General features: G+C 56.1%; 6 protein-coding genes across 6 annotated transcripts; 4 read left to right on the top strand and 2 right to left on the bottom strand.

Annotated features, from left to right (window-relative positions):
• Positions 1–734, top strand: IE81DRAFT_258669 (hypothetical protein). The gene has a single exon (XM_025511376.1). The coding sequence runs from the start codon at positions 146–148 to the stop codon at positions 527–529; it is 384 nt and encodes a 127-aa protein (XP_025366929.1). The 5' UTR covers positions 1–145; the 3' UTR covers positions 530–734.
• A 930-nt stretch (positions 735–1,664) lies between these two features.
• On the top strand, positions 1,665–3,779 carry IE81DRAFT_343143 (hypothetical protein; the record flags this gene model as incomplete). The annotated part of the gene is made up of 6 exons (XM_025515728.1): positions 1,665–1,747; positions 2,125–2,604; positions 2,700–2,962; positions 3,110–3,488; positions 3,549–3,589; positions 3,637–3,779. 6 exons carry the CDS (start codon positions 1,665–1,667, stop codon positions 3,777–3,779), a joined length of 1,389 nt encoding a protein of 462 aa, XP_025366928.1.
• An 856-nt stretch (positions 3,780–4,635) lies between these two features.
• IE81DRAFT_294374 (hypothetical protein) lies at positions 4,636–6,814 on the bottom strand (the record flags this gene model as incomplete). The annotated part of the gene is made up of 2 exons (XM_025512053.1): positions 4,636–6,069; positions 6,224–6,814. 2 exons carry the CDS (start codon positions 6,812–6,814, stop codon positions 4,636–4,638), a joined length of 2,025 nt encoding a protein of 674 aa, XP_025366927.1.
• Positions 6,815–10,114: 3,300 nt separating this feature from the next.
• IE81DRAFT_326211 (hypothetical protein) lies at positions 10,115–12,018 on the top strand. The gene is made up of 3 exons (XM_025514756.1): positions 10,115–10,638; positions 10,842–11,144; positions 11,519–12,018. Exons 1-3 carry the CDS (start codon positions 10,591–10,593, stop codon positions 11,675–11,677), a joined length of 510 nt encoding a protein of 169 aa, XP_025366926.1. The 5' UTR covers positions 10,115–10,590; the 3' UTR covers positions 11,678–12,018.
• Positions 12,019–13,060: 1,042 nt separating this feature from the next.
• On the bottom strand, positions 13,061–14,457 carry IE81DRAFT_326210 (hypothetical protein). Its single transcript, XM_025514755.1, has 3 exons — positions 14,219–14,457; positions 13,937–13,992; positions 13,061–13,475 (listed from the first exon to the last, which is right to left on the bottom strand). The coding sequence occupies exons 1-3, from the start codon at positions 14,250–14,252 to the stop codon at positions 13,131–13,133; spliced, it is 435 nt and encodes a 144-aa protein (XP_025366925.1). The 5' UTR covers positions 14,253–14,457; the 3' UTR covers positions 13,061–13,130.
• Positions 14,458–15,881: 1,424 nt separating this feature from the next.
• On the top strand, positions 15,882–19,821 carry IE81DRAFT_326207 (FMN-linked oxidoreductase). The gene is made up of 12 exons (XM_025514754.1): positions 15,882–16,671; positions 16,780–17,317; positions 17,406–17,769; positions 17,836–18,008; positions 18,075–18,158; positions 18,228–18,485; positions 18,548–18,640; positions 18,714–18,830; positions 18,911–18,921; positions 19,009–19,150; positions 19,233–19,392; positions 19,467–19,821. Exons 1-12 carry the CDS (start codon positions 16,181–16,183, stop codon positions 19,547–19,549), a joined length of 2,514 nt encoding a protein of 837 aa, XP_025366924.1. The 5' UTR covers positions 15,882–16,180; the 3' UTR covers positions 19,550–19,821.
• The last annotated feature ends 92 nt before the right edge of the window (positions 19,822–19,913 follow it).

Genomic DNA, 19,913 nt, shown 5'->3' with positions numbered 1-19,913 from the left:
CCACGCCACCGCCGTCATCCTCCTCATTCGCCGATCCTTCAGCCCACGCCAAGCACTTCATTTCGGCATCTCGCACGGATCCCTCATTTCGAGGGGCCCAAGCGAAAGCGACATGAATGGCTGGCGTCTATAAAGACTCGTCGAGATGACGGCCGGATCGTTCTTCACGACCACCACCATCCCGTCGTATCTTTCACTGCGTTCACACTCTCCTCTGGTCTGGCCATCGGCAAGCATGTCCACAATGTGCATCAGCAATGCTGACTGCTGGCCCTCACGAGCTGGCAGGCAGTCTTGCGGAAGGAGAACTGCGTCAAGACGCTGCTCAATCCCTTCATCGTTGTCGTCACCCCAGCGAAGCTCAGCCTGCAAGCAAGCGAGCTCAACACCAAAGCTATCCCAACGATGGTCATTCAAGAGAACATACGACGTCATCACCTCCGATGACGCCGCACGAGTTGACCGTCACCATCACTCCAATCAAGCGCCTTCCACACCCAGCTCTCGACGGGCGAACCGGAGGTGGTGAAGATGAAGAAGATTGCTTGAATCAAGCGATGTTGAACAATCCAAACTCAACTGCAGACTTGCGTCTGCCGTTTTCATGATCAGGACCAGTATAGGGCACATTTCGACAATGCATTGCAGAGCCGGTCTGTCCAAGTCTTTGCCTGTTCTCTATGCGCGTAGCCCTCAACTTCTACCTCGCCCGCGATGAAAGCGGTGCGTCTCTGTGCTCCGAGGGCTATGCTTCCAAGTTTGACCGACGGAAATGCGTCTTGTCGGCGCATGCATCCGGTGCGCCCCGAGGCGCATCAACGACTTCTGCAGCGCCGGTGGTGACGTCTCTGACGCGTTGAGGGAGGCACAGCCGCCACTTGTACAACAGCACATACAAGTCAAGGGGGTTGTGGGAGCGATGTTCTCGACGTGGACGGATGATTCATGGCTGTGCAAGAAGAGTGGACATGCGGTCACAGCATGAAATACTATCGAAGGCAGACAGCGATGGCGAGAGTCACAGGCAGACCTCGCCAGGCTATTCACCGGCTCATGGAGTGCTTGATGTGTACGCGAAGTCTACCTTTGTGTGGTTCAGTCGGCATAGCGCGACGTTACCATTATGCCTGAGCGAAGCGTTCAAACGAGAGCGACAACAATCGGTTTCAGGGAAGGCATGGATATCTCTTCAATGACACATTCGGACATCCAGTGGTCTGCGTTTGAGAGGTGGAAAGTCTCGACTATTCGTCTGTGTGCGTGATGACACCACCAGACACAATCAGATGCGGCAGATCTTTGACTTTCATCGAGCACGAATGGAAAGCACTCAAGCATCCGGGCACGTGCACGCCGTGAATCTTCGGTCGTGCTTGTTGCAATCAGGGAGGTGAAGAAGTTAAGTGGGATTCGCAGGATCAAGCCGCTCAGAGCGGATCGCGTTCGTACCCCTTCACTGGTAAAGGTACTGTGGCGCGTCAAGAGCCACCCCTCGTAGTCAGTGAGGTTGTATTCGATGCTGTACAGAGCCTACGTTGCTCGCCTGAAGCACATTCGCGACATGAGCGCCATCCAGATTCGCGAAATCTTTACCAGACGTCTCCTCTCAACAGCTGAGTGTGCTATACGGCGCACTACGCTGTCCTGCTTCAATTGATTCCATTATGAACACTGGGGCCAAGCTAGCGACCTACGCGGACTTTGTGGCACCATTGCTCGATGTCTCGATCTTCCCTATAGTGGACAGGTGCGCAAAAACCAATCCCGTGTGCGCGACTTTCAGACACGTGACGCGTCGCGTTCCCATAGCGAGTCGCGCACATTGGCAATGAAGAAAGGTCAACGCTTGCTTGCTGGCATGGATTTGTGAGATGCTTGTCGCGAGGGGTCGTTATCTGGCTCAAGGCGAAACTACCATCATCTTTTACTATGCCAAGCGCGGTTGATCGGCCTCCCCCTTGCGTTGATTCCGCGGTCTGCGACGAGCTTGGTCACGCCATAGCGCCTGTGTGTTAGCACATCCGCTTTGCCGCGTCCCGTGCGCTTGAGAGACACACGGCCCTCCTTGGCGTCGTCACCCAGAGCGATACGTCAACGCATCATTATGTTCCCTCTTCATCTTAGCGACCTGCCATTACCGCCCACGTACTACAGCGCACTTCAAAGGGCGGGCTACGAGCTAGAGACGGAATTGCTCTTGACTCCCTTGTCCCAGGTGCAGTCAAAGCTGAAGCACGCCAGCAGCGGAGGTCGTCGATCCATCGCTGGCGCTCGCGTAGGCTCGAGCTCGAGCTCAGGCTCCGGCAAGTCCCTGTCAGCAAGGCAAATCGAGAGCATCGTGAATGAAGCCGCCCACCACCTCGCCCCAAAATCAAGGACTTGTGCTGCGGTGCTGCACTCAGAAGGGCACGATTGGGAGCACGCAAATCGAGCTGGGGAGAGTGAACAAGCAAGTCCCGAGGTTGGGACACAAGAGCAGGGCGGGAGCACCGCAGCTAGGGCAGGACTTGGTGCGGATCACCTGAGCGTGGGAGACGACATGCTGGACGACCTGCTTGGAGGTGGCGTTCGCTGCGGTATGCTCACCGAAGTGGTGGGCGAAAGGTGAGCATCCCGTTGGTCAAGGAATTGTATGCAGCGCATCGATCCTCGCAATGCAACCGTGCAAGCGTTGCTGATCGCCTGTATGCGCTCCTCAGCTCCTCTGGGAAGACACAGCTGTTATTGCAGCTTGCTGCGGCCACTGCATTAGGTCTCCCTGACGGGTTTGGCGAGGCAGACTCTTCGGCCTTGTCAGGCGGAGTTGCGATCATGACGCCGAATGGACGAGCTGGGGCGTACGCCATCGTAAAACGATTATCAGAAATAGGAGACGCTCTGATGCGGCGGCATCTTCGACGACGTGCATATCGCGCCAGAAAACGCCGCCGATATGACAGTCTGGATCCGCCTGATGACCCTCGTGGGTCAGTCTCGAGTAGCGAGGCTCCTGAGACGTCGCAAACACCCGTCGAGCCAACCGACGCGATGCTTCGGTCAGCTCGACAAAGAGTTCTGGAAAATGTTCACATCGCATGCATTGGTGATGTTGATGCTCTCTCGCACGCAGTCCAATTCACCTTGCCTGGCCTGATCGAGCGGCTCTCCAAAAGCCCGCCAAATTCACGAAGGCCTCGACACTCACAAGCACCTCTCAAGCTGATCATTATCGACGACCTTCCCGTTCTCCTCAGCGTCAACGATGCTCTGTCCGCCTCAGCAGCCTCTGCATCGAAAGGCATGCGCGACATCGTGACGCGTGCGCGAACTATGATAGAGCTCACAGATCAGTTGAAAAGAGTTGCCCTCCTCGGCACACGAACGCCATCATTTCCTCATCGAGCGTCGACGTCGGATCCCCACCCTTTTGCACTAGCTGCAGGCATTGCTGTGGTCGTCTCGAACCACGTCATGGACGCATTCGAAAAGGAGCGGGAAATTGCTTTGAGGTACGTGCAAGAATGCATCCGAAACGAACGTCGGGTGCCGATTCGTTTGGACACTTCCAGCGCCTGCGTAGCCCACGAAGCATCGCAAGCCGGTGAATCAGGTGGGCTTGCGAGTGTCGCATTTCCTCCAACTGTCTATGGCATACAGTCTGCACCTTACTCGGGTCTTCTGGCTACATCTGGCCGGTTGAGGCGCGCTTTGCAGCGGCAGACAGCGCAGAATGCTGTGGTCAAAAGTGCTCAGATGGATCGACCATCCGCTTCATGCACTTCCTACATGGACGAGAATGAGCTCACCACGAGTCGAGAACGCAGCTCGACAAGGCACGATCCCGAGATGTATACAAGCTCAAGCAACACAACAGCAGGTAATCACACTCCAAGCCAACATGCTCCACAACAAAAGCGAATACAGGCCACGCCAGTAGATTCTGACACTACAGAGGCGATGGATGACTCCTTCGAGGGCGCGTGCTCAGACTTGAAGATTGCATGCCTTGGCCAGTCGTGGACGAATAGCATTAATGTCAGGTTGTTCCTTAGCAAAAGCCAGCGTTTTACGATTGTGCCTTCAACCACCTCAAAGGCCACACCCCATCTCTCTGACGAAAGCACAACCCCAACAGTTGCTGTCTGGCCCGGCCACGAGACTGGTGGTGACCAGAGTCACGACAAACAGCGTGCCGCGCGCACGCGTCTTCACCAAGCGGCGTTGTTGTTGAGTCCGCACGCTCCTGCTGGCCATCACAGCCCGGCAGGATCACCAAAGGTGGACTTCGTAGTGACCCGCGAGGGCATCCAGAGTACTGTGGGCGACGTCTGCAGGCAAGCAACGCCTGGGGCCGAGACAGTGGGAGAAAATTCTCGACGCACCTTCGCTAGGTGATGGGCAAGCAGCAGCATGCGCCGGCAAGATTTGTGGTCTCATGGCGTCGGAAACCGCCACTTCACAGTAGTTCACGCCTGTGCAGGGACGAGTGATATCGGGTTGCATTTAAATGATGCGGAATGGACAGATGCTGGCGACGGTCTGGAGACGAACTGCCAGGACGCCAAGCGCCGTTGCACCTCTCGGTCGGGCTGGTAATGCCATTACGTCCCGAAAGGACACGACTCCAGTCTGTAGCATTGTAAGAATGTTGACGTGTTACCATTTACGAGGATACGCCGCCCTCTGCTTTCCGGCGTGGTTCGCTAGTGAAGCCTCCGCTGCTTGCGGATGGTTGTGGAGCCGCTGAGAAAGCAGACTCCAACCCAATCTAATCCAGACCCAAAGTACTCCAAGCGCGCAGTAGGTGCTAATCAGCATGAGAGGGAGGAATTCGTACTGTGTGTGTAATTGAACATCTGGCATGCCGCTCGAGCTCAGCTTGCGAACGTTCTCCAGTGGTGTTGCATGGCTCCCAAGACCCGCGGCAGAAAGGTCTGAGCGCATCGAGGGTGTTGCAGTTTCCCCGCTCGATGCGTCCATGGAAAAGGACGCCAGGGGGTCGCCAGCAGGCGAAGCTTGTACCCAGGGGGCGTGCGACGACGGCTGGGCGATGAGAGCCGAGGTGAGTGAATCTGCAGCGCTCATGATTGCCTCCGCAGCAGTCCCGACGGGTCCACTCTCTTTTGTCGGCTCCAGATGTCGCTCTCGCGTGAATAAGACAGGGTGCAGCAAACTCGTGTAGATCTGAAGGATGATGAAGCCGAGGAGGTAGACATTCTCAAGCACGTGCGCGATGGCAGTGAGGTTGCTCGGCACGGGCCTGTACACCTGTTTACGGATCGAGCCGAAAAATACGAAGCTCCAAGCAAGCGTATAGAACAATTTTAAAGGGGTCTCTTTGGCATCGTAGAGCAGAGGGAAGAGGCCAAAGATGCCGACGATGCTGAGCAGCGTGGTGAGGCGGGCGTGGACGTAGCTGACTGGTGCGAGCAGGGTTAGCGGGAGCAAAGGCAACAGAATCGCCTTCTCGTGGACGTGGTAGCCGAAGATGAAGCTGGTAAGACCTGAAGAGATGAGCACGGTCAGGAAGTTGAGATACGTGGGTCGTGTCCATAGCCGGCTGCTAAGCACCAGCAATGGAGTGGCCGTCAATACCAGACAGTGTGATGCTGAAACGGTAGGAAGGACGCCGAAGGTAGTGTCTCCGATCAGACCTCGAGATGAGGAAGCGCGTGCAGCTTCGGTGATCTTGGATGAAGTGGCCATGCCTGTCGCAAGCAGAGCACGATCCGCAAATGAGTAAAGAGCCCAGAAGTTGGCTGCCCAATACGCGTGATTGAGTCCTCTTTGAAAGGGAAACAGCCGCGCAATCATCTGCCTCAAGATGCCAAGAGGTCCCGCAGGCGCTGAAGTGGTGAGACCAGATGCCAGCAGGGGTAGGATAGCAGCCAAAGGTGGGATGAGGGTAATTGTGCCAAGTGTAAAGAGGCGAGATGCAGGTCCAGCTCCAGTCGGTCCATCCATCGTCACGGATGCAGGATGGACATAGGTCCGAAGCAGGAAGATGAAGTAAGCGGGAGCAAGATAGATGTAGATGTGCTTGAGCATCAAGAGTGAGGAGAAGAGGAAGGCGCTGAGCAGAGGGCGACGCTGACGGAGCAACGTTTGCAGAGTGGGGACGGGTCAGCCATGGCAGTCGCAGCTTGGGCTTTGAGGATCATGAGGATGTCCGAATCCAACGCAGGCGTGTGCTCCACTACCCATGCATTCACGAATTTGCCTCAGGAAACACCTTTGCACGCACCTCTCTCGCGGCCCATATGGACCACAGCAACACGCCAGTCAGGAAGCCGTTGTATTGAAAGTGGATGTGGTCCACGATGACGAGTGCGGGATGAAGTAAGATGGCGCCGGCAACGAGCGGGGAGATGGCTTGTTCAGCTTTGACGTGCGCGTCTTGATCCGTGTTTGCGCTCGATGGAGAGCGAGACGCTGAGCCCAGGCCCGATTCAGAGCTCTTGCCGCTTTGCGCACCGCTAGGAGTGGCCAGTGCCCATAGTGCGCCGACGAGGACAAGCTCGGTGAGCATGACGCTGAGTCGAAGGATGCAGATTGCTCGGGGAGAAGCGTACTGCAAACCCTCTTGCAAGTGGACGATGCGAGCGTCGAGCGGTGCAATGACCTGAGCTAGCATGCGCTCAAAGAAGGCGAAAAAGGGCGGGTAATCGAGCGTCCATTGCGACGTCGTGTCAAAGTACCAGTGCGAGACGGGCAGGGTCTTGGTGAGAGCGAGCCAATGGCGATGCACCTCCAAGTCTGTACTGTGATAAGCCGGCACCAATAGCAGCTTGACGCTCGTTGACAGGACCAGCACATCCCTTAGCCAGCCCGGCATCTCGAACAGAGTCGCCAACGCCATGCTCGCTTCTCGCTGCACCGGCCAGGCGGCAGAGCGCGAGATAGGTGCGCCTTGCGTGGCCGATCCGAGAACGATAGGAAATCGATCGCGTCGGGCCACCGCTCGTTAGCATGGATCGCGTCGAGAGTGAGATTGGCGCGCCGCTCAAGGCGCCTTCTGTAATGAGCCCCCGAAGAGCGGAGAGAGACCAGATGGACGCTCGGATGATGGTGTGACAAGCCCGCGCGAGAGGCAGCGTGAGTCGTGAGTGGTCACACGCTCATCGGCGTGAGTGTGGTGAGAGTGTTGGCGTGAAAGCGAGCAGACGAAAGCCGATCCAATCTTGGTTGCAAGCAAGGAGATGGAGGAACCCTCGCGAAGCTTGAAAGGTGAATGCGCCAAACAGCCATCCCAGCAGCCATTCATTCAGATTGTGGTTCAAACAGCTGCGTCAAAGAGTCATCAATTTGTGATTCAAGATTGAGAAGTCAAAGTCGGAGTCGGAGCACTACCGCGTCATGGCACGTGACCCAAGGGACTTCATGGTCACGGTACCTGCATGTGTTACGACGCCCTTTCATTCGATCGTGACGGTGCTCGTCGTCACTCACGGCTCGATATTGGTGACTATATACGTGACTACTGCAATAAATAGCAAGTTGTGACCCCACGACTGCTTTCTCACTCGTGATTTGACTCGAAAGCGTACCCTGTTGAGCCGCGTAAACAGCCGCACACGCGCCTTCGATTCCATTCAATGATTGCACGATAAAGGCCACGCGGTGACACAGTGAGCCGGATGACAATGAGCGCGCGCGATGCGTTTGAGCCATTCGAAGTCCTATCACATCAGGCCGTCATCATCCAGCGCAACAGCAATCGTGGATTCGTGAGTCGAATTGATTGTACTGCATCTACGAATGCGGCATGCGTGCGCGACTAGCAGAGCCGAGTGGGAAAATCGATGCATGCAGCATCAGGAAATGGTTTGAATCTTGACTTCTCAAACTCGACGGTATCTATTTTGGAGCTTCGAGCGATCAGGTATGCGCGGCATCCATGGCCATGCATGACTTTGGGTGACGTTTGATTGGTGAATGTGATTTGGTGTGACTATTGGGTCTCAATCAAGAATCACGAATGCTGACGCATGTATGCTGTGTCGAATGTAAGTGAAGGCTGGAGACCTCCGCCGTGGAGGGCGATACTTGTTGATCTATTGCGCCCCCCTTGCCTCCCTTGTGCTTCCACTTGTATTCCGCGTTCACCGCTTCAATCGTGAATCGTTCGAAGTCATATATATACTCGAGTGATCCATCATTCAAATTCGTACCTCCACGACAGCGGGGCCGTAAGTCTTGCTATCACCAATCAAGAACACGATTTGATGTCATCGTGTCGCTGTGGCTGCGCTAAGGTTCAGCAATTGAATGAAACGGCTGCGTGCCTCTCTTACGGTCCACAGCAAGGTGCGCGCGAGATAATCAAGACTGAATGGTGAAGGCTGGTGTGCAGAGCTGCAAAGATGTACGGGCGTTTACAATCAAGAATATGAAATGCGTATATACGCCTGTAGAATCCTGACTTCACCGTGGACAAAGCGCAGCCGAAGTGGAAGAGCGGCCATCATGCATGCAACGTCTGGGCTGAATCATTGAATGCTTGACTCTTAATTGAGTCCCACATACGACGCCTAAACCATGTAGTCGTCAGCGGGGGCCATGCAAGTCCTGCTTTGAGTGTGCCAGGGGCCGCAGCACTACCTCGATCAACAAAGGGCACAATGCCATTCTTGCAGCTCAAAGGGTGCCGCAGTATAGACTTTCGAGATACGAGCCGGCCAGCCAGCCGGTCTTGATCGTATTCTGCTTTCATTTGCCCGCCCTACAACCTACACACTTGAGTATTCTTGATTGCCAGCCTGCAAAACGTTGTCGGCAAGCCCGGGCCAGCTGGCTGCGCAAAGCAATGGGTACCATATGCAGTTCAAGGCCTATTGCACGTATTTGTGGTTATGGAGCCGCTAAACAAGGGGATGAGGACGGTACCGAGGTGTCGTGAGTGTGGCAAGAATGGATGCCGGGAAGTGAGCAGCGCTCTCACGTCTGTGAATCGTTAAGAGGCAGCCGAATCACGAATGATCGCGCACTTTCAAAGATCGTTCATGATTTGTGTTCGCAATCAAATCATAGACGCTCCAGCAACTCTGCGCCAGACCTTTGACCGAGGTATGTCGAGCAGGAACGGCGAGTATGTCATCCACTCCAGAGATTCAAGCCAGCCAGATCTCAATCGGTCCATCACGTTGCAAGCTTCGAGAACAGTCAAGGCCGACTGTCCCCACCGACATCATCGTCAGGAAACGCGCTCTCGATTGCTTGCCGCAATAGCAACCCTTCTTCGCAAGCGCGTAGACCTTTCCCATTTTGTGGCTGCTGATGACAGCCAGGCCACGATATCGTGGACAAAGGTGACTGGATGAGCGATATGAAAGGTAGACTTGAGGCAATGGACGCAGCGCGACAGACTGCGGCCAATCGAATCAAATGCAGTCAGTCAGTCGTGAGTGGACGTGCCTGTACGCCCGACATGCGACTCCACGGCGACTACTCTTCACTGTAGTCTTGATGGCTGACGACTGACGTCTTGGACTCAAGACTCACGACTCACTGTACCGCGCGCACCGCTATGGTAAAAGTACACCTAAACGCGCGCATCCGCCGTTGCTTTGCACCGTTGCCGCACCAGCCGGTCGCGCGCACAAATGAGGTGCGAGCTCGCGCAGCAGCTACAGTCGTCAATCGTGAATGTCGAGTCGCGAGTGAGTAGACGATTGGTGATGTGGGCCCCGCCGCCTACTTTCTTCAGCAGCGGGACTAATTTCCTGCGGCGCATGAGTGCGGGGCAGCCTAATTTCAAGCAAGAGTGCTGAACTGCCACAAACATTCGATGACGCACTCACTCCGCACCACTCACTCATGCACGCGCAAGCAGTCCTGAGTCACGAGTCACGATCGAGTGCGCTGGGGTGCCTATGCTCTGCAGACATCGAGACCGGCGCGACATGCAAGCAGAAACGATGATGCAGCATCATCTCCCCCAGACGCTGTCACGCACGCTGCTGAGATGCCTGACGCAGCGATTCACGCTTTGCTACTTGCTGTAACCCTGCTCCCCCCCCCCCCCCCCAGCAGTCCAGTGCGTGGGGAAGGAGAGCTGGAAACGCGACTTGCCTGCCCCGCCGTTGCCCTAACAAGATTCGTGATTCGACGCAATGACTGGCGCTGTGCCAAGCAAGGGAGATGTAGAGCCGAGCGACCTTTTCTCCGCATTCATTGAATGCTCTCTCGCATGTGACGCTTCCGCCGCCGCCATGCACAACCACCAAGCCTCGCCTTCCCTTGCGCTCTCACGCTCAAAGTCTTTTGAGCTTGAGCCGGTTCACAGCCAAACGTCTTCTCGTGCTCCTCTTTCCCCATCATCCCCGCCTCTCCCACCACCCCTTGCCTCCCTTCATTAGCCCGTCTCCTTTCATTTCGAGCATTTCTTCCCTCCCTTCCCCATCTTCGCTCGCTGCTCGCCCATCTCAACCACTGCCACCACTCACCACCTTGTCTCGCGAGCCATAGCAGCGCGGACGCCACCGACAAAGGCAATCACCGCGAGACACATTGCCATCTCGTCTCTACAGACGCGCGTTGAGCACACCAGCGCGGATCGTGTCCACTCTCATCCCACACACCTCCTCTCCCACGACCCGTTCGTTCGTCGCCATGTGGGCCAAGGTCTTTTTCGTTCTTGCTGGCGTGACTGCCGCTGCTGTGAGTGAACCGTGGAAGAAAGGGATCGTGTGAGCGCGATAGCGCATGCAAGTCTGGCAATGTCGCGGTGACACCGAATCGGAACGGGCTGGAGCGAGGTGCTCGCGCAGACATGGCTGCCGCTACGCTCTAACGCTCACATCCCCTCTCTTCGGGCCCTTCCTCTCGTCTGCTCGATGCTGACCCTGGATGGTGGCACGTAGGCCCAAGTCACCCCATCGGTTTCTATTGATCCGCTCAGCGGCAGCTCTTTCGCTACCAATCCCGTGACGCTGCCCGCCACCTTCACGCCCGTGACCACATTCGAGTCGGCCGGCTCTCGCACTCCCACTACCATCAGCGGGATCGGACCGAGCCCCACCTCAGCGCCATACACTTTCGTCTACTCTGCACCTGTTAGCAGCTTGACAGGCACAGGCCTCAGCAACCTCTTCTCAAGCCTCGCCGCCAACGGACAGCCCACGCAATTCACCGCTGCCTTTCAGCCAGATCCTTCAAATCTCCAGGTGAGTCGTGTTGCATTGCGTTGCGTGCTCGGTCGTTCGACAGGGGTCGTGCTCTGCGTGCCAAGCAGGCACGCCATCACTACACACGCTCCAAAACAGCGGGCCACATCAGCGACTTTCGCGGCGGACGCATGCCGATTGGTCACTCATGACTGGTGTTTTGCATTGCCTCGAGGCGATTGGGCGCTTCGACGTGGATGCCGTGCACTGCCACCACGCCGCCGCCGCATGCGCGACCAGGGTCACCAAGGCCGATATCACACGGTTGCATTCGTCGAGCCTCACTGTGGCTTGAGCATGACGCCCGTCACGTCTCTGAAAGTGGCCAAGAGGAGAAGCGCTGCTGACACTCTTCGAAACATTCTGACTCGCAGATTGTCGGTGGATCCGGGAACCCCTCTGGATCTGGGAACTCGTCTGGATCCTCTTCGGGCGGACAGGATGGTGCCTTCTCTCTCGGACCCAACTCCTACCAAGCACAAGCGATGGCGCTCGTAGCCGGCGCGATGCTCATGGGGGCTGCTTTGGCATGATTTCCGGTCTGGGTTTGCATCTTGATTGGGGACCGTAGCGTCTCCCCAACACGCTACCAGCAGCAGTGGCGCGTGTCTCCCGTGCTCGAGCAGGCACCACACACACCACTCGAGCCGGGTTCTTACATTCGTGTCGTTGGCATTGTACGACGAAGTCTGCTTTCATCCACGATAGTCGGACTTTGTCAGCGACACCATCATCAGTCTTTTCCTTGCTCAGCCTGCGTGCCGCTGCACATTATGCGCGCCTTTGGTTTAATGCTCTCACCCGCGGTCCTTCCATACCACCCAGCTTGTTTGGTGATCTCAGTCTCTTCAATTCATATCCCATTTTTTCACCCATTTCGAGCGCTTGATTGAGCTTTACATGACGTGGTAGGCGCCGCGTCTGACTTGTGACGTGCAGCACATTCAACTGCATTTGACAAGGCCCCAGCCCGGCTCCTGCCATAGCTCGTCGTGCGCTTCGCTTCGAGCAGTTGCAGAGTGATCGAACATACGGTGAGCACAAGCGCGTATCGACGTGCCGCCCGTGAGCCTGAGCATGCTGAGAGACATCGACTACGCGACACCTGACTTACCCACGCTCTCGATAGCATGTGGTCAGGAGCCACGATGCAAGAACACAATTCAAACCAGCTCCCACGAGGGAGGCCGCGCACAAGGTTCTGAGTCAGCCATCAGCGCTGCGTTTCCGATCCTGCGCTTTGATTGCAGTAGTAACATAGTCTGCCCAGGTGTGTGGACCCGGCTTACTGTACGTGCAAGTGGGACCAGCTCTCGGACGCACGAACGCTACGGCGAGTGAGATAGAAGGACTGCACATACACGCCCTCGCGACTGTCTGTACGCCAGGCCGCCAACTATTTACGTCGCGGGTGAACTTCGAAGGTCACCAGCACCGCACGCCTGTGCCTGTGCGAAGTCGAGAGGATGGAATGACGTGCACGTCGGGTTATTGCTTTGGAGTTCTTGGAGCGCCACGTCAGATGAGCGGGTGCTTTTCGCCTGTATCTGATCAAATGAAAATTGCAAATGACTTGTGCAGGCTGGGAGGTCTTCTATTGCCGTGTGTCTGCTGGCGACGACCCGCGGAATGAGTTTGCAACGCGCTCGCTCGAAAGCTTGTACCTCACATTGCTGACCGGCACCGTTGCAGGCCTCGTCTTCCAGGGAGCGCGCCTGCAAGCCACACGAATGACTTGATGCTTCCACTCCTTCTGTCACGGACCTCGCGTGGTCGTGTGGACCGCTTTGCAGGTACACGCGCCTCATCCAACAATGCACTCGCTGTCTTCAACTACATGACGATTCAAAGGGCGTGAGAGTGTTGTTACAAGGCGTGCGCAGGCGTAGCTCTTCGATCGTCAAATGTGACCGAGCGAAGCGTCGGCGGCATGCATCGGCAATGAGGCCAGGTCGATTGGCTATACGTCGAATGCGGCGCAATGCCCTACATGAGACCGAATGTGTTCTCCCCACTGTACTGGATGTCTGCGTGGCCGTCAATCAGTATCAAAGTATGAGCAACAAGGACAACTGTAGGATTACGATAGCAAAGGGCATCCTCACAAAGAAAACCGTCCTCGTCCTTGTGCTCCTCGTAGATCGCGCTCATGAGTGCCGCCGTTGCGGGCAGAACCTCGTCCACGAAGATGAAGATGGCCTTCTCTGGAGCCAGCTTGATCCGTTTGCGAATGACGTAGACGAACTGGCCGACAGTCAGATCGGAAGGCACGAGATACTTCTTCTTGTCGATGGTTGGAATGTCTGTCCTGTCTGCCTTTTCGCAGATAACCTGCGCGTCGCAAAGAATAGCTTCAGTACTATTGAGCACGGATGCAGGAAGCAGCTGAGCTTGGAGAATGTTGAAGCAGCAGCAAATGTCGGAACCCCCACTGAAACCGCGTTGTCCACAGTTGTGCAACCGCACGCGCGCAGCTCGCGACCGGTGCGGCAAGCACCTGATCTAGTCACGGTTGGAGCCATGTAAAGAATCCCACGTTGGGACTCCCCACACATTTGGCCTGCAGCGACGGACCAATCGGGAGCTCGTTCGGACGCGGAGTCGGACGCAGCGGGACCGCTTGACAGCACTACACATGCGGCCTGGCCTGGCGATGGAGCGCGCATCCCTATCCCCCTTCCGATCCACAAGATCGTCCCAGCCAGGCGCCATCTGGGTTCAGAACCTGTATGCCCCTCTTATGACCGCCAAGCAATGACATATCGCCCGTGTCCGCCCGCCTGGCCACTCACAGGGATTCTGTCAGGGTACTTCTGCCTGATTCGCTCTGCCTCAGCTTTGCGTTTCTCTGTTGAAGCACAGAGAGAGAGAGAGAGAGAGACGGGTTGAGAGCATCGAGTGGCAGGAATGATCGAGATTGGCGAGACGCAGTAGAGCGTGGCAATGGATAGGGACAATGGATAGGGACGTGCCAAGGTGCGAAAAGATGGGAAAAGAGCATCAGCACTTAAGTCTTCGGCGCGCATACACCCCATTCAATGGCCAGTGTCCAAAGCAAGTTGCTCGTGACGCACCAAACGGATGCTCATCCTTAAACTTGGACCTCATGATTGGCGACGCGCTGTTCTGCCAGTCCTAGTTGGATTCAGCAGCAAATGTCACGGGTGAACGTTCGCTTTCTTTGGTTCTATTGTAGGGTCGCTTGCTCTCGCGTTTGAGTCGATGGGCTCAGGCGCGGGGATCAAACGGTTGAGTTGGTGCTTGCAGGGGAGATGGTGGCGTGAAGGCGGATGGGGTGGGTATGCGAGCGTCGAGAGCTGAGCGGGTGTAGATTGCCATTCGCTCCACCCAGCATGCGCCCTCCCGACTCACGACGGCTGCGCGTAGCTTGTAGAGTCACTGAGTCACGGAGCAGCTAGCATCAGCGAGTCGCGCACCAGCCAGTGCCAGTGTACGTCTGACTTTGACTGACTGGTCTCTCCAGAGGCGGTGCATCTGCTGTGTCCATGCACGCGCGTCTGCAGCATGCATGGATGCATGCACGCTCTATACAGGCGGCCCATGGCAGCGAACGCGGCACCCGGCGGGCGTACGGCAGATGGCAAGGGCAGCGCAGAGCAGCAGAGCAGAGCATGCAGCAGGCAGCCATCGCATCCGTGCACGCCCGCCCCTTTGATATTCTGTGGGTATATTTAAGTGCTCCGTCAATCTCGAGCGCGCGCGTTGCAAAGCTCATACGCGCGGCCCGCATTCGAATCAGGGACCCACTCCATATGCAGCATTAGACGCGTGTCAGGCGCAGCAATTGTGGTCCGGGGGCGTGCAAAATCGCGATGTTTCTTGATCATTGCTGATGATGCACGCGCACGCGGCAGCAGCAGCGCAGCGCATGTGCACGCGCGCGGTACTACTACTCAAGACTGTGGTCAACACCGACCAATTTTGGGTGGAGCTCACTCACGAGTCACGACTGTCAGTCACGAGTCTAGATTCATCGAGCGCAGATAGCCCTGCATGCATGCATGCATGCTGCACTCAGCATCCATCATCCTAGCTGCTGCTCAGCGCGGATGCGTACAGTACATGCAGTAATAATGAAGTGATGTGCGTCTATACATATTCACCAGCGTAAGACGTTGGCGTGACTCTCCTCCGCGGACATTCAAGAGATTATTCACCATTCAAACCGACTACAAAAGTTTGGGCGCACACGTGAGAGGCGCTCTTGTCACGTGATTGTCCTCGAAGAGAAGCGCACCAGTGATTTGGCAGATTCTATTCGGAGATCAGACCATTTCATATTCGGAGACAACGTCATATATGGACGTACCGCAATTCAGTTGTACGGCCAAATGAGCCGTATTTCAAAAATGACACATACGGCAATAACTGCCATGCTGCGCGCGCGCGCATTGTATGCAGGCCAAATTCAAAATGGTCTTGCAGATTATACTTTTGACCGCGCGCGCACAGTTTGTAATCAAGTCAAATACAAGACAAGCTTTGCAGCCGGTCACTGCACGCGCATGCATTCTAATCTTTTTGTATTTGCCTGATCACAACGCATGCGCGCGCGGTCAAAATTGTAATGTGCATCTTGATTTGTGCTTTAACAATGTGCGCGCGCGCAGCGAAACGTTGGTACGGCTGTATATGACGTACTAATGCCGTACAACTGAATTGCGGTACGTCCATATGTGACGTTGTCTCCGAATATGAAATGGCCTCATCTCCGAATAGATTCTGCCCAGTGATTTTTGATTTTTGGACACAAATTCGTCAGATGGTTTGTCTTACTCGGTCAAGATTCATGCTGATCTGCGTCATAAACCTGAACACCGAATGGATGGCAAGAGACTCTCTCTCTCTCTGCACAACGCTCCCCCAAGTCAAGGCCAGAGTGTCACGGACGGTTCTGCCCCTCATCGGACACGCTCTTCGCGGCAGTGCTCACAGCTCTGGGTCAAAGGACCATTCATGCCCCCTTCCTGAGAAAGCGTAAAGCCAACAGTCTCGCCAGTCGCACATCGTTCACCATGCAGAGTCAGAGTGGTCCGAGCAACGGTGGGCATCTCGTCCAACCTGACGCATCAGATCTTTCTGCTCCTGCTACACAAGCAGAAGAGAGCAACACTGCGCGTCAAGCAGGCATTGCACCGATCCGAGCAGAGTATCTGGTGCAGATCATTCGAGGCCAAACCGGCCAGCATGAGCGCGCGCGTGCAGAAGCTGGTCAAGGTGCTGAAGGCACAGAGCACGATCAGCACGATGCGGACGAAGCGGATGATGCTGCTGAAAGCGCGGGGGCTGTCTGTGGCCACGTTCGCGCTGCAGAAGCAAGGGGGGACGGCGAGGGTCCTTCGAAGAAGCTCAAAGGCGCTGCAAGGAAGAAAGCGATGAGGGCGGCAGCAGCTCAAGGCGGGTCAGGCGGCAAACAGAACAAAGGCAGAAAGTTTGGTAGGGTGACAGACGCCAAGGGAATTTGTCATGCCGCTGCCAGAGGTGCTGCTTGCACGAACGAACACAGGTGCGTCACGCAACAACCCGCTCAAGGTCACGGTCACGGCCACGGCGAGCCATTCCGACCACCAGGGGCACTCTGACACATCGCCGCTCATCTATGCTGCTGCTGCAGTTGCAAGTTCAGCCACGACATCAAGGGCTACCTGCTCACCAAACCCCGCGACCTCCATTTTCCACACCAGCCGCAAGCGTCTTCCAGTCTTGTAGGGCTTGAGCCGCACGAGCGGCTGGCGTACCTCGATGCGCTCTACACCACCACACCTCCCTTTGTTCGCTGGCCTACAGGTGCTGGGGAAATTGCGGACGAGCCAAAAGATGAGGACGCTCCTCGGGCTGCTGCCAGAGATATAGACGACACATTGTCCAACCAGACTCGCTGCCCTTCCTTCGATGCGCATCGAGCCAAAGAGGCACCCGGCAGCAGTACTGATACATGTCCTGCAGGGTGGAAGTGCCGCTTTTTGGGCGCTCACGTCTCTCGCGAGGTAGGGGGACGATCACTCTCAACCCTAGACAACATGGAAGGGCTTGCTCTGCTGCGCTTCGGGCCCGGTGCGCACGCAACGGCAGACAAGGGCAAGGCGCGAGTAGCACCTGACGAGCGAAACTATCCGAACGCAGACAGCATTCGCGCTCTGTCTCGCAAAAAGGTGAGCGGCACCGCACTGCAGCGCCGTGTACACGCCGAGGTTGTGTCCGCGCCCTTGTTCACTCGCTGAACTTCCGCGCCCGTTGCAGTATCCACTCCCACTCACTCGCGCAGCCACCGCCATACTCGACAAGGATCCTCCCAACGCTCAAGCATCGGGTCGGGTCATTTTCGATGCTCAGGCAGCTCGAAGAGCGTATGCTTCTGAGCAGGCGCAATCACAATCCACCAAGCAGCTCGATGTGCAGAGTGAACCGGGAACGGCTTCCGCCCGAGTTGATTTTGAAGAGCTAGAGAACTCTGCGGGTGCTTCCTCCGATCCTCATGCACTCTCGGCAGCGACGGGGCGGAGGCTGCATGACGCCGAATTCAGTGGAAGTACCATAGGTCAGCTGGATTCTGCGCGCATTCGGCCGCCAGAAAAGCGAAGATTGCAGTGGAAAGGCGAGCTTTGTGAGTGACTTCATCACGAAGCGGAGCTGCCACAACGTCTGACCCCAGCCTTCTCGCATTGCATAGACCTAGCCCCGCTCACGACCACGGGGAACTTGCCTTTCCGCCGTATGTGCACTACTTTGGGCGCCGACATAACTTGCGGAGAAATGGGACTTTCAGAGAGCTACATGCAAGGGTCGTCTAGCGAATGGAGTCTGGTCAGAAGGTGGGAAGGGGAGCGGATCTTCGGCACCCAGGTGCGTGATCAGTTTGACGGCGAGGCCTTCTGCTTCTGCTGATCTTTATATGCCCAACACATGTAGCTCTGTGGTGGCAAAGTGAATACGATGATCTCGGCCGCAGAAGCTCTAGCCACAGAGGTTGGAGATGGACTCGATTTTGTAGATGTGAGTTTGGGTGTACAAGGGCCTCACATCGCCGGGCTGGGGACGTGCTCACCCTGCTCGTGCGAGCAGATCAATTGCGGATGCCCTATCGACCTGGTTTACAACCGTGGCGCAGGCTCCGCCTTGCTCGACAGTGTCAATCGCATGGGTAAAATCGTGCGAGGTGTCTCTGCAGTGATGGGCGAGATACCTGTCACGGTTAAATTGCGCACGGGCACGTCGGCCACGCGTACAGTCCACAAAGTCTTTCCGCGTCTGCAGACAGACTTCGGAGTGGGCGCCGCCACTTTGCACGGGCGCAGCAGAAAGCAGCGGTACAAGAACGAGGTGCGCTTGATACACACGGCATGGGCCCTCTCGATCCACCTGCTGATAGTTTATGCTCTCAGGCTTCATGGGAGTACATCGGGGAGTGTGTCAAGGCATATCGAGACTCTCTCCATGCTCACAATGAGGAAGCACGCACTGCAGACGAAGAGGAGGTGAGCCTTTCTTGGCGAGCGCGAGGAGGTCATTTTAGGACACGCGATTTCTGACCATGCAGCTTGCGGTCAGATGCTGCCGATTCCCATCTATGGCAATGGAGATGTCTACGACTGGCGTCGCTACTACGAGACATTGGACATTTCTGGTGTCGACGGCGAAATGTTTGCGCGCGGTGCTTTGGTGAAGGTACGCAGATGCAGATGCCAGCCCGTCGGTTGGGCCGCAGACTGACGAGACCGCTGACCTTCGCTCGATGTGCTGTCTAGCCGTGGGTCTTGTGAGTATTTTGAGCGTGCGTGTACAAGATCTCGTAGCTCGACTGACTCCACGTCGCTTGACTCCCCCATGATTTTTCTGATGTCAGCACCGAAGTCAAAGAGAAGCGCGACTGGGACATCAGCAGTCGCGAGAGACTAGACCTAGTGCGGCAATACGCTGAATGGGGTTTGACTCACTGGGGGTCGGATACACAAGGTGTCAACACCTGTAGGCGTTATTTGTGCGAGGTGAGACTCATCTCGCTTTCCTGGCTTGTACCGCAGCGTTTTGACATCCTGCGCTTGCGCACCGACGATCTCTCCGCGATAGTACTTGTCTTTCACTTGCAGATATATACCTGTAGGACTCCTAGAGAGCTTGCCTGCCAAGCTCAATGACCGCCCGCCAGCTTACAAAGGTCGAGATGAGCTGGAGACGCTGCTCGCCTCAACCCGAGCATCCGATTGGGTGAGATTGAGCGAGATGTTCCGTGAGTGGCACCTCCTCGCCACTTGACGAATCAATCGCATCGTGCGGCTCACATCCTGTCTTCCCACCTTGTAGTGGGCAAATCACCGTCAGAATTCACTTTCCAGCCCAAACACAAATCGAGCAGTTACGAGGATAACGCAGAGCAGCAAGGCTGAGAAGGGTACTTGGGTCAGCGGTCTGATGGCCTGCGCAAAGCCACCAGTCAGCTTCCAATGCAACTTGATATCTGTTGTATCGTGCAGGGCCTCTGCGCTTCTGACGCGAGTCAGACGCACCACTACCCATGCGCTCGCATGTACGGCGACGATGCCTTGACTCCGTCAGTTCAGCACTTTCGCACTAACTCGATGGCGCTTTCTGCGGCGAGCAAGACGATGCAAGCCTCGTCGAGAAAGAGTGCGCGATGGGTTTCAGGAACCGAATCACACGCTTCTCTGCTTCATGCGTCGTTGACGTCAAAGATGAGCCTGCTATCGTTCTTCAGGATTGTTGATGATTGACCGAGATCCTGCGATGTAC

Source organism: Ceraceosorus guamensis (assembly GCF_003144195.1).
Source record: "Ceraceosorus guamensis strain MCA 4658 unplaced genomic scaffold IE81scaffold_96, whole genome shotgun sequence".
Taxonomy (NCBI): Eukaryota; Fungi; Basidiomycota; class Exobasidiomycetes; order Ceraceosorales; family Ceraceosoraceae; genus Ceraceosorus; species Ceraceosorus guamensis.
Note: the sequence above shows the minus strand (reverse complement) of the source record. Positions and strands in the feature narration are given on the sequence as shown.

What these genes read in the sequence shown, in the direction of transcription:
- IE81DRAFT_258669 (XM_025511376.1), top strand. Translation starts at nt 146, where the DNA reads ATGACGGCCGGATCGTTCTTCACGACCACCACCATCCCGTCGTATCTT.
- IE81DRAFT_326211 (XM_025514756.1), top strand. Translation starts at nt 10,591, where the DNA reads ATGTGGGCCAAGGTCTTTTTCGTTCTTGCTGGCGTGACTGCCGCTGCT. An exon ending in CTGGCGTGACTGCCGCTGCT is followed by an intron (nt 10,639 to 10,841) that starts GTGAGTGAACCG and finishes GGTGGCACGTAG; the next exon opens with GCCCAAGTCACCCCATCGGT. An exon ending in CAGATCCTTCAAATCTCCAG is followed by an intron (nt 11,145 to 11,518) that starts GTGAGTCGTGTT and finishes TCTGACTCGCAG; the next exon opens with ATTGTCGGTGGATCCGGGAA.
- IE81DRAFT_326210 (XM_025514755.1), bottom strand. Translation starts at nt 14,252, where the DNA reads ATGAGGTCCAAGTTTAAGGATGAGCATCCGTTTG. An exon ending in TAAGGATGAGCATCCGTTTG is followed by an intron (nt 13,993 to 14,218) that starts GTGCGTCACGAG and finishes GTGCTTCAACAG; the next exon opens with AGAAACGCAAAGCTGAGGCA. An exon ending in AGTACCCTGACAGAATCCCT is followed by an intron (nt 13,476 to 13,936) that starts GTGAGTGGCCAG and finishes TGCGACGCGCAG; the next exon opens with GTTATCTGCGAAAAGGCAGA.
- IE81DRAFT_326207 (XM_025514754.1), top strand. Translation starts at nt 16,181, where the DNA reads ATGCAGAGTCAGAGTGGTCCGAGCAACGGTGGGCATCTCGTCCAACCT. An exon ending in GCTTGCACGAACGAACACAG is followed by an intron (nt 16,672 to 16,779) that starts GTGCGTCACGCA and finishes CTGCTGCTGCAG; the next exon opens with TTGCAAGTTCAGCCACGACA. An exon ending in GCGCTCTGTCTCGCAAAAAG is followed by an intron (nt 17,318 to 17,405) that starts GTGAGCGGCACC and finishes CGCCCGTTGCAG; the next exon opens with TATCCACTCCCACTCACTCG.